This window comes from Eurosta solidaginis, chromosome 5 (assembly GCF_040869045.1).
Source record: "Eurosta solidaginis isolate ZX-2024a chromosome 5, ASM4086904v1, whole genome shotgun sequence".
Lineage (NCBI taxonomy): Eukaryota > Metazoa > Arthropoda > Insecta > Diptera > Tephritidae > Eurosta > Eurosta solidaginis.
The window spans coordinates 36,319,183-36,334,160 of NC_090323.1; the positions used below are offsets into that span (position 1 = coordinate 36,319,183).

At 35.0% G+C, this 14,978-nt stretch overlaps 2 protein-coding genes and 1 long non-coding RNA gene across 3 annotated transcripts; 1 reads left to right on the top strand and 2 right to left on the bottom strand.

Annotated features, from left to right (window-relative positions):
• Nucleotides 1-1,054: 1,054 nt before the first annotated feature.
• Nucleotides 1,055-2,113, top strand: LOC137254062 (distal membrane-arm assembly complex protein 2). The gene has a single exon (XM_067791759.1). It carries the CDS (start codon nucleotides 1,188-1,190, stop codon nucleotides 2,040-2,042), a length of 855 nt encoding a protein of 284 aa, XP_067647860.1. The 5' UTR covers nucleotides 1,055-1,187; the 3' UTR covers nucleotides 2,043-2,113.
• LOC137254063 (coiled-coil-helix-coiled-coil-helix domain-containing protein 7) lies at nucleotides 1,956-2,552 on the bottom strand. Its single transcript, XM_067791760.1, has 2 exons — nucleotides 2,299-2,552; nucleotides 1,956-2,243 (listed from the first exon to the last, which is right to left on the bottom strand). Exons 1-2 carry the CDS (start codon nucleotides 2,509-2,511, stop codon nucleotides 2,130-2,132), a joined length of 327 nt encoding a protein of 108 aa, XP_067647861.1. The 5' UTR covers nucleotides 2,512-2,552; the 3' UTR covers nucleotides 1,956-2,129.
• Nucleotides 2,553-11,021: 8,469 nt separating this feature from the next.
• LOC137252106 (uncharacterized) lies at nucleotides 11,022-12,105 on the bottom strand. The gene is made up of 2 exons (XR_010953451.1): nucleotides 11,982-12,105; nucleotides 11,022-11,700 (listed from the first exon to the last, which is right to left on the bottom strand). It is a non-coding gene; the product is annotated as an uncharacterized lncRNA (long non-coding RNA).
• Nucleotides 12,106-14,978: the final 2,873 nt, after the last annotated feature.

Sequence of the window (14,978 nt, forward strand, 5' to 3'; positions counted from 1 at the left end):
AAAATAAGGAGTGCTGTAAGCGACACCAAGGCGAATTCAGTAGAGGTGGTATTATCCCAACAGCTGATTGCTTCTTCTTGATAATTTTCCATACAAAGCCTTGTACAACAAAATGTCAGTTAATCGAAATCTATGAAAATTTTCTTTTGACTTGACATTCTTCTGCACGGCGAATTGCTTGAATTCGCTTTGCCACCACCTGGTATGGATTCGCCTTGAAGCGACACTGAGCAGTTTTTCAGTCAAAGTTTAGGGCCGCCTTTGGGGTATACTTTTTTGTGCGGCAACATTGGTTTTTTATTATCTAGATAATTTATAGGTATGGGAACAGCTGGATTTTGTTTACCCAACAAACATGGAAAAAAATATTCTAGAGCGAAATATATATCTAGTTCCGGAAATATCCAACATCATTAGCCGTGTTTTTTTACATCTATAGATGTTTACGCTAAAACTTTGTATGGACTGCTAAGCGTCAAAATTTATCTACTCTTCTGAAATTGCTGCGCATAAAATTTTTCCTACTAAATTTCAATACGTATTATACTCAGATGTAACTGAAATATGTGTCTATGTTTCACCTCAACACTAATTCTATGTTTCATTCCTCTTTGTTTAGGCTCATATAGGACGACCATTGCAAGAAGAGAAATAGATTGGTTTCGACCTCCCAAATGAGCTCATACCGACTGTAAACGCTCCAATTTAGATATTTTTCAAGACTCTTTTTTGACTTAAAATGTGTACTCGGTAAACTTAAATTTTTAAAACGGCATGCATTTTTGGCTAAATATTTTTGAAAAAAGCTGGATTACAGATTAAAACTAATTCAACCGATAGCATAATTGATAACTACTCACCAATATAGGATAAATTGGGTACATTTTGGATTGAATTTGTGTGTTTGTTTCCCATACTTTTCAAAAGTTTATTTTTACCTTTCTTTTGGGTACATATTTGGGTATTTACCCATTTTTACCATATATAAAGAATTTACCGGGTATTTAACATTTGGGTATTTACCCCTTTCCATCTCTAGGCATGCTAACTAGCAGACAGCGTTCTTGTTGGGGCTTGTAACGGCTGTAAAAACAGCTGATATTTGTGAAAAATTTGTATTAAGTGAAAAAAAATTACTTCTGTTTTAATAAAACTAATATCAACTATAAGTAGTGCAGTATAACAAAATGATTCAATACATGAGTGCAACTTTAGTAAAACGACAGTTTGTCCTACCAATGTATGGTATGCGCTTGAAATATATGTGTACCGGACCACATGATAGCAGTGGAAAGAGCTCAACTCGGGACAGCTTACGTGAAAAGATGGATACTGATAAAAAGACATTACAATGGCGTAAGCATTCTGGACAACGAACCGGTGATTGGTATAGTAAACTGAAAGTTTTTGACAATGAAGAGCAAACATCTGATTACATTATAATGATGCAGCAACCTATGGATTTGACACCGAGTGCCCTAAAGGAGTGGTGGCGTAAACGCAATCTACATATGAAGCGAAAAATGCAAAGTTATATCCCAGAACGACATGAAATACTTGGACCAGATTTAGCTGCTGCGCATTTCCTTTTGTTTCGCGGAGGTGCAGTAAAGTTTGTGCATGAACAGAATTTTATGCGCGCCAACGAAAAAAAAGAATTCAACTTGCCAACCAAATATCACGGTGCCTACAAAATTGAAGCACTGAAGTGTGATGGAATGAGCCTCTACTATGAGGGGCTTGAGAATTTACGTAACTTGGAAGAATTGAAATTCCTGTCTTTTCATAATGTAATCACTTTTGATGATTGGTGTCTGGATCGTGTATCTGGTTCTGGTTATCCAAAGCTGGAAGTTTTGGATATATCCGGTACTAGCTGCACTCTTAATGGATTTTCGTGCCTGTATCGCATACCAACATTAAAACTACTTATTGTGAATGATCCTAAAGAAACATTGGAATATGAGCTTGCATGCTCGATGCTGCTGGAAGTTATACCAAAGCTAAAAATTGTTGATTCAGCGTCCATACATAATTTGTAGCTTAAGTATAAACTAAAATATTTATATAAACGTAAATTTATTAAATTTAAAAATATTTAATGAGCTCTTAATTCTAAACAAGACTGTTTAATCCTTTGGTGGTTTGGTTTTCATGTATTTAGCTTTGATATCTCTACGCTCTTCCACGTCTGGCAAATAGGGTACAATACCTTTTGCACGACGCTCCGCACGTACTTTGCTCTGAAATATTTGTATACATTGAATATATTTATTACTTTTAAAGATGAATGCATACCCAAAATTCCTTGCAATTGTTGTAATTGGCAAAATACAGTTCGCATTTCTCTTTGTCGTAGTTATATTTATTAAGGCATTTAAATGACAGCTCTTGTTCCGGTAGGCAGGGATTGTCACGTTCAGCATTTGGGTTGCGCGGCATATCTATTAGTCGGATTCTATTAATTTTTATCTTATATAAATTCCGGATATTTAATTCATTTTTGTGCATACACCATTTCTTATTTCTTTTAAAATCAGCTGTGAATATTTAGAATGAGCAGTATAAATAGTGTCAATATAAGTATAAAGTGTTGTAAAACAAACGTTCAAAGCAAAAGCTGCAGGCAACGGTGCGTTATCGGTAACCGTATCGGTAACCTTATAACAGCTGATTCGACCAACTTTAAGCCGGAGTCATTGGTGCCGTATGTCGTATCGCTGTATCCGTATCCCTAACGTAATCAGCTGTTTATCGTTACGACGGTAAACCAAAACCCAATTGGTTGGCTACGATACGGTTACGACCTTAGCGGCACCAATAATCGATTGCATTGATTCTCATAAGATTGGTCTAATCAGCTGTTATAAGGTTACCGATAAAGCACCAACGTCTCCAGCTTTATGGAAATCAATGCAATCGATTATTGGTGCCGCTAAGGTCGTAACCCAGCAAAAATCTAGTGACCAAAGATGGCGACCAACAACAAAATATTCCACAATTGTTAGTATGGCAGAATGACATGGCCTAATTGAAATACCCGATACATATATGCTTGCCTTTTCTTACATGCTATGTACCCTCAAATACGCCACAAAAATTTTCTGCGAATCCGCCGTTCCTTTTACCATTTCATTCGTGTCAATTTTTTGCTGAATATTTTGGGTTGGTCGTCGTTGTTGCTAATTCTTAAAACGTTCAGAAAGTGTTAAATTTGTATGGAAAAGAATAAATAATAAGGAAAAACAAAATGTTGCCCAAGTGCGTTTATATATAACATATTTAAATAATCGAAATCATTAATGGTTCGTGTAGAGATTAACCAAAAATATTTAATATTACGAAGGTTAAGGTGGTGATTGCAATATTTCTAAGAATTCGAGTGTACATTTCATTCGTGCCAATTTCTTAAAACGGTCAGAAAGTGTTAAATTTGTATGGAAAAGAATAAATAATAAGGAAAAACAAAATGTTGCCCAAGTGCGTTTACATATAACATATTTAAATAATCGAAATCATTAATGGTTGGTGTAGAGATTAACCAAGTATATTTAATATTACGAAGGTTAAGGTGGTGATTGAAATATTTCTAAGAATTCGAGTGTACATTTCATTCGTGTCAATTTCTTAAAACGGTCAGAAAGTGTTAAATTTGTATGGAAACAATAAATAATAAGGAAAAACTAAATGTTGCCCAAGTGCGTTGACATATAACATATAAATAATCGAAATCATTAATGGTTGGTGTAGAGATTAACCAAAAATATTTAATATTACGAAGGTTAAGGTGGTGATTGCAATATTTCTAAGAATTTGAGTGTACATTTCATTCGTGTCAATTTCTTAAAACGGTCAGAAAGTGTTAAATTTGTATGGAAAGAATAAACAATAAAGAAAAACAAAATGTTGCCCAAGTGCGTTTACATATAACATATTTAAATAATCGAAATCATTAATGGTTGGTGTAGAGATTAACCAGAAATATTTAATATTACGAAGGTTAAGGTGGTGATTGCAATATTTCTAAGAATTCGAGTGTACATTTCATTCGTGTCAATTTCTTAAAACGGCCAGGAAAAATAACATGTTGCCCAAGTGCGTTTACATATAACATATTTAAATAATCGAAATCATTAATGGTTGGTGTAGAGATTAACCAAAAATATTTAATATTACGAAGGTTAAGGTGGTGATTGCAATATTTCTAAGAATTCGAGTGCACATTTCATTCGTGTCAATTTCTCAAAACGGTCAGAAAGTGTTAAATTTCTATGGAAAAGAATAAATAATAAGAAAAACAAAATGTTGCCCAAGTGCGTTTACATATAACATATTTAAATAATCGAAATCATTAATGGTGGGTGTAGAGATTAACCAAAAATATTTAATATTACGAAGGTTAAGGTGGTGATTGCAATATTTCTAAGAATTCGAGTGTACATTTCATTCGTGTCAATTTCTTAAAACGATCAGAAAGTGTTAAATTTGTATGGAAAAGAATAAATAATAAGGAAAAACAAAATGTTGCCCAAGTGCGTTTACATACAACATATTTAAATAATCGAAATCATTAATGGTTGGTGTAGAGATTAACCAAAAATATTTAATATTACGAAGGTTAAGGTGGTGATTGCAATATTTCTAAGAATTCGAGTGTACATTTCATTCGTGTCAATTTCTTAAAACGGTCAGAAAGTGTTAAATTTGTATGGAAAAGAATAAATAATAAGGAAAACAAAATGTTGCCCAAGTGCGTTTACATATAACATATTTAAATAATCGAAATCATTAATGGTTGGTGTAGAGATTAACCAAAAATATTTAATCTTACGAAGGTTAAGGTGGTGATTGCAATATTTCTAAGAATTCGAGTGTACATTTCATTCGTGTCAATTTCTTAAAATGGTCAGAAAGTATTAAATTTCTATGGAAAAGAATAAATAATAAGGAAAAACAAAATGTTGCCCAAGTGCGTTTACATATAACATATTTAAATAATCGAAATCATTAATGGTTGGTGTAGAGATTAACCAAAAATATTTAATATTACGAAGGTTAAGGTGGCGATTGCAATATTTCTAAGAATTCGAGTGTACATTTCATTCGTGTCAATTTCTTAAAACGGTCAGAAAGTGTTAAATTTGTATGGAAAAGAATAAATAATAAGGAAAAACAAAATGTTGCCCAAGTGCGTTTACATATAACATATTTAAATAATCGAAATCATTAATGGTTGGTGTAGAGATTAACCAAAAATATTTAATATTACGAAGGTTAAGGTGGTGATTGCAATATTTCTAAGAATTCGAGTGTATATTTCATTCGTGTCAATTTCTTAAAACGATCAGAAAGTGTTAAATTTGTATGGAAAAGAATAAATAATAAGGAAAAACAAAATGTTGCCCAAGTGCGTTTACATATAACATATTTAAATAATCGAAATCATTAATGGTTGGTGTAGAGATTAACCAAAAATATTTAATATTACGAAGGTTAAGGTGGTGATTGCAATATTTCTAAGAATTCGAGTGTATATTTCATTCGTGTCAATTTCTTAAAACGGTCAGAAAGTGTTAAATTTGTATGGAAAAGAATAAATAATAAGGAAAAACAAAATGTTGCCCAAGTGCGTTTACATATAACATATTTAAATAATCATTTGTGTCAATTTCTTAAAACGATCAGAAAGTGTTAAATTTGTATGGAAAAGAATAAATACTAAGGAAAAACAAAATGTTGCCCAAGTGCGTTTACATATAACATATTTAAATAATCGAAATCATTAATGGTTGGTGTAGAGATTAACCATAAATATTTAATATTACGAAGGTTAAGGTGGTGATTGCAATATTTCTAAGAATTCGAGTGTATATTTCATTCGTGTCAATTTCTTAAAACGATCAGAATGTGTTAAATTTGTATGGAAAAGAATAAATAATAAGGAAAAACAAAATGTTGCCCAAGTGCGTTTACATATAACATATTTAAATAATCGAAATCATTAATGGTTGGTGTAGATATTTACCAAAGATATTTAATATTACGAAGATTAAGGTGGTAATTGCAATATTTCTAAGAATTCGAGTGTACATTTCATTCGTGTCAATTTCTTAAAACGTTCAGAAAGTGTTAAATTTGTATGGAGAAGAATAAATAATAAGGAAGAACAAAATGTTGCCCAAGTGCGTTTACATATAACATATTTAAATAATCGAAATCATTAATGGTTGGTGTAGAGATTAACCAAAAATATTTAATATTACGAAGGTTAAGGTGGTGATTGCAATATTTCTAAGAATTCGAGTGTACATTTCATTCGTGTCAGAAAGTGTTAAATTTGTATGGAAAAGAACAAATAATAAGGAAAAACAAAATGTTGCCCAAGTGCGTTTACATATAACATATTTAAATAATCGAAATCATTAATGGTTGGTGTAGAGATTAACCAAAAATATTTAATATTACGAAGGTTAAGGTGGTGATTGCAATTTTTCTAAGAATTCGAGTGTACATTTCATTCGTGTCAATTTCTTAAAACGGTCAGAAAGTGTTAAATTTGTATGGAAAAGAATAAATAATAAGGAAAAACAAAATGTTGCCCAAGTGCGTTTACATATAACATATTTAAATAATCGAAATCATTAATGGTTGGTGTATAGATTAACCAAAATATTTAATATTACGAAGGTTAAGGTGGTGATTGCAATATTTCTAAGAATTCGAGTGTATATTTCATTCGTGGCAATTTCTTAAAACGGTCAGAAAGTGTTAAATTTGTATGGAAAAGAATAAATAATAAGGAAAAACAAAATGTTGCCCAAGTGCGTTTACATATAACATATTTAAATAATCGAAATCATTAATGGTTGGTGTAGAGATTAACCAAAAATATTTAATATTACGAAGGTTAAGGTGGTGATTGCAATATTTCTAAAAATTCGAGTGTACATTTCATTCGTGTCAATTTCTTAAAACGGTCAGAAAGTGTTAAATTTGTATGGAAAATAATAAATAATAAGGAAAAACAAAATGTTTCCCAAGTGCCTTTAAATATAACATATTTAAATAATCGAAATCATTAATGGTTGGTGTAGAGATTAACCAAAAATATTTAATATTACGAAGTGAAAAGTGTTTAAGTTACAGGCGAATCCTGCTTTGTTTATTATTTCAAATTTATTAAACAGGCTCTTCTGACCAGCTAAATCTTTTAGCAGTTGTGCTAATTTTCGACCTAGACTGGATCGCCATGAAAAGTGTTTAATTTTAAAAATGAAAGAAGCTAAGACGTTCGTAGTCAAAACATGAATCTTCTTTATTAAATAATTGCTTTCTCTTTTATAGTAATTTACTTAACCTATACATTCATAATAATCTTAATACTAATAAACTAAAAATATGTACATTGGTAATGGGGTATGCATATATGTAAGTTTGCATACAGTCTTTGTATACATGTAGAATTGTATGCATGACTCCATACATGTAGGTCTGTATACGTTGTTAGCAACGTCAGCAGATCAATGCAAGTAATTTGGTTAATGTTAGGCATACATGTAAGTTTGTATGCTTGTCTCACAACGTCTGGTGAATGCTATGCATATATGTAAGTTTGTATGCCTGTCTCGGAACCTAAGCAGATCAATGCGGGAATTTGGTTAGTTCCCATAATTGGTTGTATGTAAATAATAAGCAAAATTTATTAGCTGTGAACGGACACGGGTTTCATATTCGGCATTCCATTGATGTTAGTTAACCGTCTGGGTTAGTTCAATAATTTATGTTGTATAATATTGTAATATGATTGCTATTAAAATATATTTGGCATGGAGGTTCATGATGCGTAATGCCGCAAGTGTATTACATAGATGGGTATGACGCATAATGCTACAGAAGGTTAAGGTGGTGATTGCAATATTTCTAAGAATTCGAGTGTATACACTTTACCACAAAAAGTCTCATCGTGATTTCGTCGACCACATTTCACATGTTGATCCTATCGACGGGGTAGTTTTCATCGATCCCGAAAAAAGATCGCAAGGTGTTTGGACAAGTACTTGCCGCTTTCAGATATGGACGTGAGGATTTGGACGTGCTTGGTCTGACATTTCGTAAAGACTTGTATTTAGCGCATGAGCAAATATATCCGCCACAACAAACTGAACGTTTGAAGTTCCTCCTTATTGTCTAGTTTCTGTGTCACTACAACCCGCGCCTGGCGATACGGAAAAATCTTGTGGCGTTGACTATGAGTTAAAAGCCTTTGTTGGTAAGTATAATTAACAGTAACCAATAGCTACATTGTAAAAAAAATAATGCACAAGTATATTAAAAAAAAATACTATTTGGAGCCTGAGAATCAGATTCACTTGGGCAAATCATAAGGGTGGTATTCGAGTAAAATGTTCAGTTGTTTCCATTGTTTCAAATATATAATTTGATTAAATCATAGCGTAATTCTTTAGTTTAGCTCACAACTGCTAAAACTCGTGCAAAATTATTCGGAGGGGTGTCAAAAGACGTGCTTTGGGCCCAGGATCACAAATTAGAAAATTTTCATGTGGTTGTTGTAATTTTGATGAAAAGCTGGGTAAAAGTGTTTTGCGCAGATATAGTTTTGGTCTTCAAACCGGTGTTGGACCCACCCAGGAAAGGTGTTCTGCGCAAAATTACTTTGGATCCCACCCCCGGTTTCGGAACTCCCCAGGGCCATTTTTCGGTTTTGGAAATATCTTTTGACAGAAACTAATTATTTAATTTCCGCTTTCGGATTCGTGGTCCTGGGTTCATAACGCGTCTTTGACACCTCGCAATATTTTTGGTCGAGTTTTAGCAGTTGTGAGCTAAAGTAAAGAATTATCATAGCTTCTCCAACCCAATTGTCAACCTCACCTACCCGTGGCGAACCACGTTTCTTTAGCATCCGAGGCATTGGCTACCCCAAGTTCCTCATGGAACTAGGGGCTGGGGCGACATGGCCTAGAAGTCGAGAAGTGTGGTTATCGCTATAACATCAATGTCGTCGCATTTAAAATTCGAACTTTCATATTTACTGAAGTATCCCGTGATCTTGTAGTTCGCCCATAACCTATTATAATCTCACGGTTTTATAATAATAATTTATTTGAAATTATATTAAGCGATACAGAAAACAGTTTAAATTATGGTAAGAAAAATCTTCGACTGAAAAAATATGACAAAACATTTTTTTCTTCATAAACTTGAATTACATCGATTGCTACAATTTCAACAGTGATAATGCCAGGTTTCGCGCGGTGAAAAAACTGGAGAGATCAGGGAGGTAGCCGTTTATTCTGTTGCAAAGCTCATCGGTCTGTGGCCATTATTCTGCAGTCATCGGCGTAGGAAACGATAGCAACTCCTTCTGGTGGCAAAGGTAGCTTAGATATGTAGAAATTAAACAAAAGTGGGGATAGGACACCACCCTGTGGCATTCCTTGTTTAATTCTTCTTGGTTTTGATGTTTCGTTTCTAAATTGCACAGATGCCTGCCGACCACCCAGCCAATTTATGGTTTCCCTTTTGAGACAAGGAGGAAGAGGATACCGTTCCAAGTCCAGCAGTAATGTGCCGTATTTTACTGCAGGAAGAGCAAAATTGCTTCGTGTGTCTGGCTGAAGAAGGTGGACAAAGACTGGTTGAAGACATGTGCTAGATATTTGAATCCCTCATTGTTTTTGAGCACCGGCATGGCTATCTAGCGCTACTGCTTTGGATGTTTTAACATGTTTTGATGGCATCTTCCTCTTTGGCGGGGAGGGTAATAGAAGACGCGCTATGTTTTTGTTTATGTGCGTGTTTGACGTCCTGCCGTTTAGATTTGTCAACCGAGGAATGCAATACATATTGCCGACAAAAAGCGACATCTTCCTACCATACGTATTGGGGCGTCCCCGTTTATCGTGCAGAACACCGTTTCTTCCATTTGATCCGCCAGCATCTCCTTCCTGCTGTCTGCTTGTTGACCAGAATGCCACAGATTGTCATGCGCACTAAAATTGCCTAGAAGGATGCGATTTTCACCAGTGCGCATCCCCTGGGGCATCAAGTGACAGGAGGGATGTAAATGTTGATAATTTCTAAAGTTGCATCACCTGACCGGACAGATATGCCTTGACGTTCCAGGACAGTGTCCTTGTGGCCGATGTCGGGATCAAATAGATTATATTACACTGAGTGGTGTCTGATAAATGCGAGTCCGCCTCCATTTCCGCTCTCACGATCTTTTCTATGGACATTGTACCCAGGGCAGGTCTGCAAACCAAATCTTGCCATGAGTTTAGCCTCTTGAGGAAGGCTATCTCGCAAGTGCTGTTGGGTTTCTGGGCAGAATACGAGACAGCCTTAGGCGTAAACAACAAGGTGCCAAAAAAGATTTGTAAAACAGATTTATTTAGACACACGCAGCAAAATTAATTTGCTGAGCCAGGATTAGGTTCTGGACCCGGATTGGGTTCAACGCCTTCATGCAGACGCGCTATGTTTTTGCTTATGTGCGTGTTTGACGTCCTGCCGTTTAGATTTGTCAACCGAGGAATGCAATACATATTGCCGACAAAAAGCGACATCTTCCTACCATACGTATTGGTGCGTCCCCGTTTATCGTGCAGAACACCGTTTCTTCCATTTGATCCGCCAGCATCTCCTTCCTGCTGTCTGCTTGTTGACCAGAATGCCACAGATTGTCATGCGCACTAAAATTGCCTAGAAGGATGCGATTTTCACCAGTGCGCATCCCCTGGGGCATCAAGTGACAGGAGGGATGTAAATGTTGATAATTTCTTCTGCAGTCCCTCTGCAAAGATCTACTGGGGGATGACAACTTGTAGGAAGGCCGCAACAACTTGATTGGGGTAACGCAAAAACGACAGCCCTTGGTCGGGTTTTCCCGGTTCGCTCCGGTATATAGAACCGTCTATCGTGGGAAGCCAAACATATATTGCGGTGCCCTTTAGCAATGCCAAAGGGCGGGTAAATTAAAAAATTGTTTTTGCAACTCATTTTAATTTTCATAATTAAATAGAATTTTATTTTATTTATTTTCTGACCAACTTTTTAACATTGAAGTCTACCCCAAGATCGTACATAATCGACCACAATTCACTAGATGTCACACCATACCTAAAAGAACGCACAACAGGTACAAAGAAAAGTAGCTCACGTATTCGCAAATGTCTCTTCTTCAAATAACTGCGTGGCCACCAACGCCACCAACTTTCATTTGCTCCATTTTGTTTTTGATTTGTTGAGCTTTCGTTATTAGCGTTGTTGCCGCTACCGTATTTTTATGCGAACATACGCAGTTCCTCCCGATGTCCAATAGTTTTTGGTGGGGAAGGCTCTTCCCATTCACCCAATTCGGCATCATAATATTGAGCAGCACGGAATGGTCTCAATTCCCATGGTACTTGATCTTCCATAGCTGTCAGTTGAACACCCAAATCCTCTAAGCATGGTACATCTGCGCGCACAACATCGGTAACAAATTCTCGTTCAACACGTTCCAAACACAAATTGCCAATGGGTGCCCCAGGATAAATAATCTCTGTAAATTTTGTTTTGAGGACGAAGGTAGGATCGTAACGCATGTCGTAGCGCCAATAGCTGATTACGTTAGGGATACGACTACAGCGATACGAGAAACGGCACCAATGACTCCGCTTTAAAACCATAGTGTACCTATACCATAGTGTACCTATACAAGTGTGTTCACTAAGCAATAAACGTCAAAACTACAAACAGCCTCGCTCACCTGATGGAAATCTCAGGTCTAGAGTCGCATTTTTGGTCTCAACGACAACATTTTTGACTACCAATCGTATCGACTTTTTCAATTTTTCAATCATTCGGCGCACTCGGTAATGGTATCCATTTTGAATTCGCTGTCATTCCGAATTCAGCGAGTGCCTGTCAGAATGTTTGACAGATAAGTCAACACACTTGTACTTGTACACTATGACCTATACAAGTGTGTCAGCTAAGCGATAAACGTCAAAACTACAAACAGCCTCGCTCACTTGATGCAAATCTCGGGTCTAGAGTTGCATTTTTGGTACGAAAGAGTACTTCAAGCTGAGTTGCATTTGATAGTTCAATAAAACTTTGTAGTATTTACAGATGAAATAGCCTGCAACAATGCGGAAACATACGGAAAACAAAATTTATTTAAATTGGAGTCAAAATATAAAGCGCCGCACGTGTAACATGGAAAATTTTCACTTCTAAGGCTGTTTACACAAATGCATAAGGGCAAAATTATATAAACGCTTTGGTCGCTTCAAAGCAAATATAACGTACGGCGTTTCATTGTTTTTCGTCTGGTGTTGTCAAGGCGTAGGCACGCAACCAAAGCATTTATGTAAATTTTTCGATACTTCGTCCGACAGATGAATTAATGAATGCAATACAACCAAAGCGTCTATGTGCAAACAAATCAAACTCCTATATGACACTACTTTATTTTCTATTCTTGTATTTTTTCTTATATTTTTTGTCTATGGAGCCAATAAGATTTCAGTACTGGTATAAGTGTGTGAACAATTCAATTTTCAATTCAATTTATTTATAAGACTCGTTGGTTGAGCGTAAGACTAATATCTTTTAAACCCATCATCATTAATTAATTTACAATAGTTTCATGTTTAATTAATAATAATAATATCTAATAACAATAATAATTACTGTATATGCATATCATAAAAAATTGCATTAATTTAAATCATAATTAACAACTTATAACAAATATTTTAGGTATAGAAAGATTTATTCCTTAAAATATGAAAAAGAGAAATTAAGGTCATAAGAATGAAAAAGTAAAAGAAAATAGGAAGAAATGTTTAGATATTTAAAAACTTAAACACTTCCAATTTAAAGCGCCTGGGATTTGTTATCGATTTAATTTTGTTTGGTAAAGAGTTCCAGAGTTTGACAACACTGACAAAACACGTTCGTGATGAAGTATTATAATAATGTTTTGGTACGATGAGGTTGCGTGTTCTACTCGAATGCGCAAAAGCCAACTTTTCAAAAAGGTACTTCGGATTTCTCATATTAATGAGCTTATGCATATATATAAGATTACGGTACTTCAAGTAGCAAGTCAGATTGCAATCGAGTATCTTGTAACTAAATTGTGAGATGTGGTCATACTAACGCCTACAAAACACATACCTAGCACAGCTGTTTATGGCCATTGCAAGTTTTCGCTCAGATGCGCTATCTAGGTGCCCGTAGATGAGTTCGCCATAAGAAATGAGTGGAACTATAAAGGTTTTCACCAAACGTAATTTTGTGTCCTGCGGGACGAAGTTAGCTGTGTACCACAGCTTTCTTAGAATGAAATAAATTCTAGATATGATTTGGTTTATATAATCGGAGCACCCAAGGTATGAATTAACTTTGTAACCAAGGCTAGTTACAACTGACTCGAAATTTATAGACGAGTCCTCTAAAATTATTGGGGGAAAGAATTCCTCACAATTCGTCCTGTGTGAAATACATTTGGCTTTGGTTTTTTTTGCGTTAAGACTCAAATTATTACATTTGGCCCAAATAGAGATTGATTGCAAATCATCTTTGATTCTAGCTATCAAATCTTCACATAGTCCTGTTGGACGGGATAGATATACTTGTGCATCATCCGCATACAGGTGTATGGACACATTTTTACAGCAGTAGACCATATCATTAATAAAAATACTGAACAAAATCGGGCCCAAAATGGATCCCTGAGGTACCCCCGAATGCAATCTTCTTAGCTCAGAAGCCATATTTTTAGTCACAACCTTTTGCCAACGATTACTAAGGTAGTTTTTGAGCAGATTTACCGCGCTTTTAGAAAACCCAAAATACTTTTCAAGCTTGTGCAAAAGTATTGTATGGTCAACTTTGTCAAAAGCCTTGGAGAAGTCCAATAGAGTTAAACAGTTAAATCACCTTTATCGAAGGACGGTCTAATATCATCAATTACTTTAAGCATAGCAGTTGCACAGCTGTGACCCTTTTTATATCCTGACTGGTTTTGGGCAAGAAGATTATTGTTGTATAGATAATCAACTATTTGCGTAACCATTAGCCTTTCCAAAACCTTTGACAAAGAAGGAAGTATGCTAATTGGCCGAAAATCTGCTGGAATGGCACCCGAACGATTTTTAGAGATTGGATTAACTTTAACTATTTTCCAGGAGTCCGGAAACGTCGAGGTAGTGATGGAAAAATTCAAAATGTGTGTTAGGGTTGAAAGTATGAATGGAATTATCAGCTTTATAAATTTTAAGCTTACGTTGTCCTCTCCAATGGCATTCGATTTAATTGAAAAAATACTTTTTAGAATATCATACTCAGTCACGGTTGAGAAGTCAAATGTTTTTTCTGTTGCAAGTAGTAAGCTTTCATTCAGTTTAAAATCTCTGCTGCTTTGGATCATGTTTGATTCTAAGAAGTAATCATTCATAGAGTTGGCGTCTAAATTGCATTCTATACTAGTTTTACTCCCAATTCCAACAGACTTTAGATGGTTCCACAATACTTTGCCAGATAAGTTTACATCTAACTTGGTAAGGTAGTGCTGCCCTTTAGAGTTTTTTGTGGTCATATTAGCTTTATTACGGGCAACGCGGTATGCTTCCCAGTTTTCGCGCGTTGGTGTACGTTTCCAACGTATGTATAGCTGGTTTCTCGTTTTTATACTTTGTAATACCACTCTTGTAAACCATGGAGGTTTTTTATTGGAGACTTTGGCCATTCTTACAGGGATATTTAAAAAAAAAAAACTAACGATATACAAGAAAAATACAACGTAGTTCATTAAAAACAAACAAGCCAGTTTGTATTTCGATAGGGTTTTTTGACATTAGGCTGTTTTTATTAATTTTTTCTAACAAATGAAAATTTTGTTTTTAGTTTCAAAATTTTGTGCATAAAAACACAACTAAATTCAAAGTGTAAATGGTGTGTGC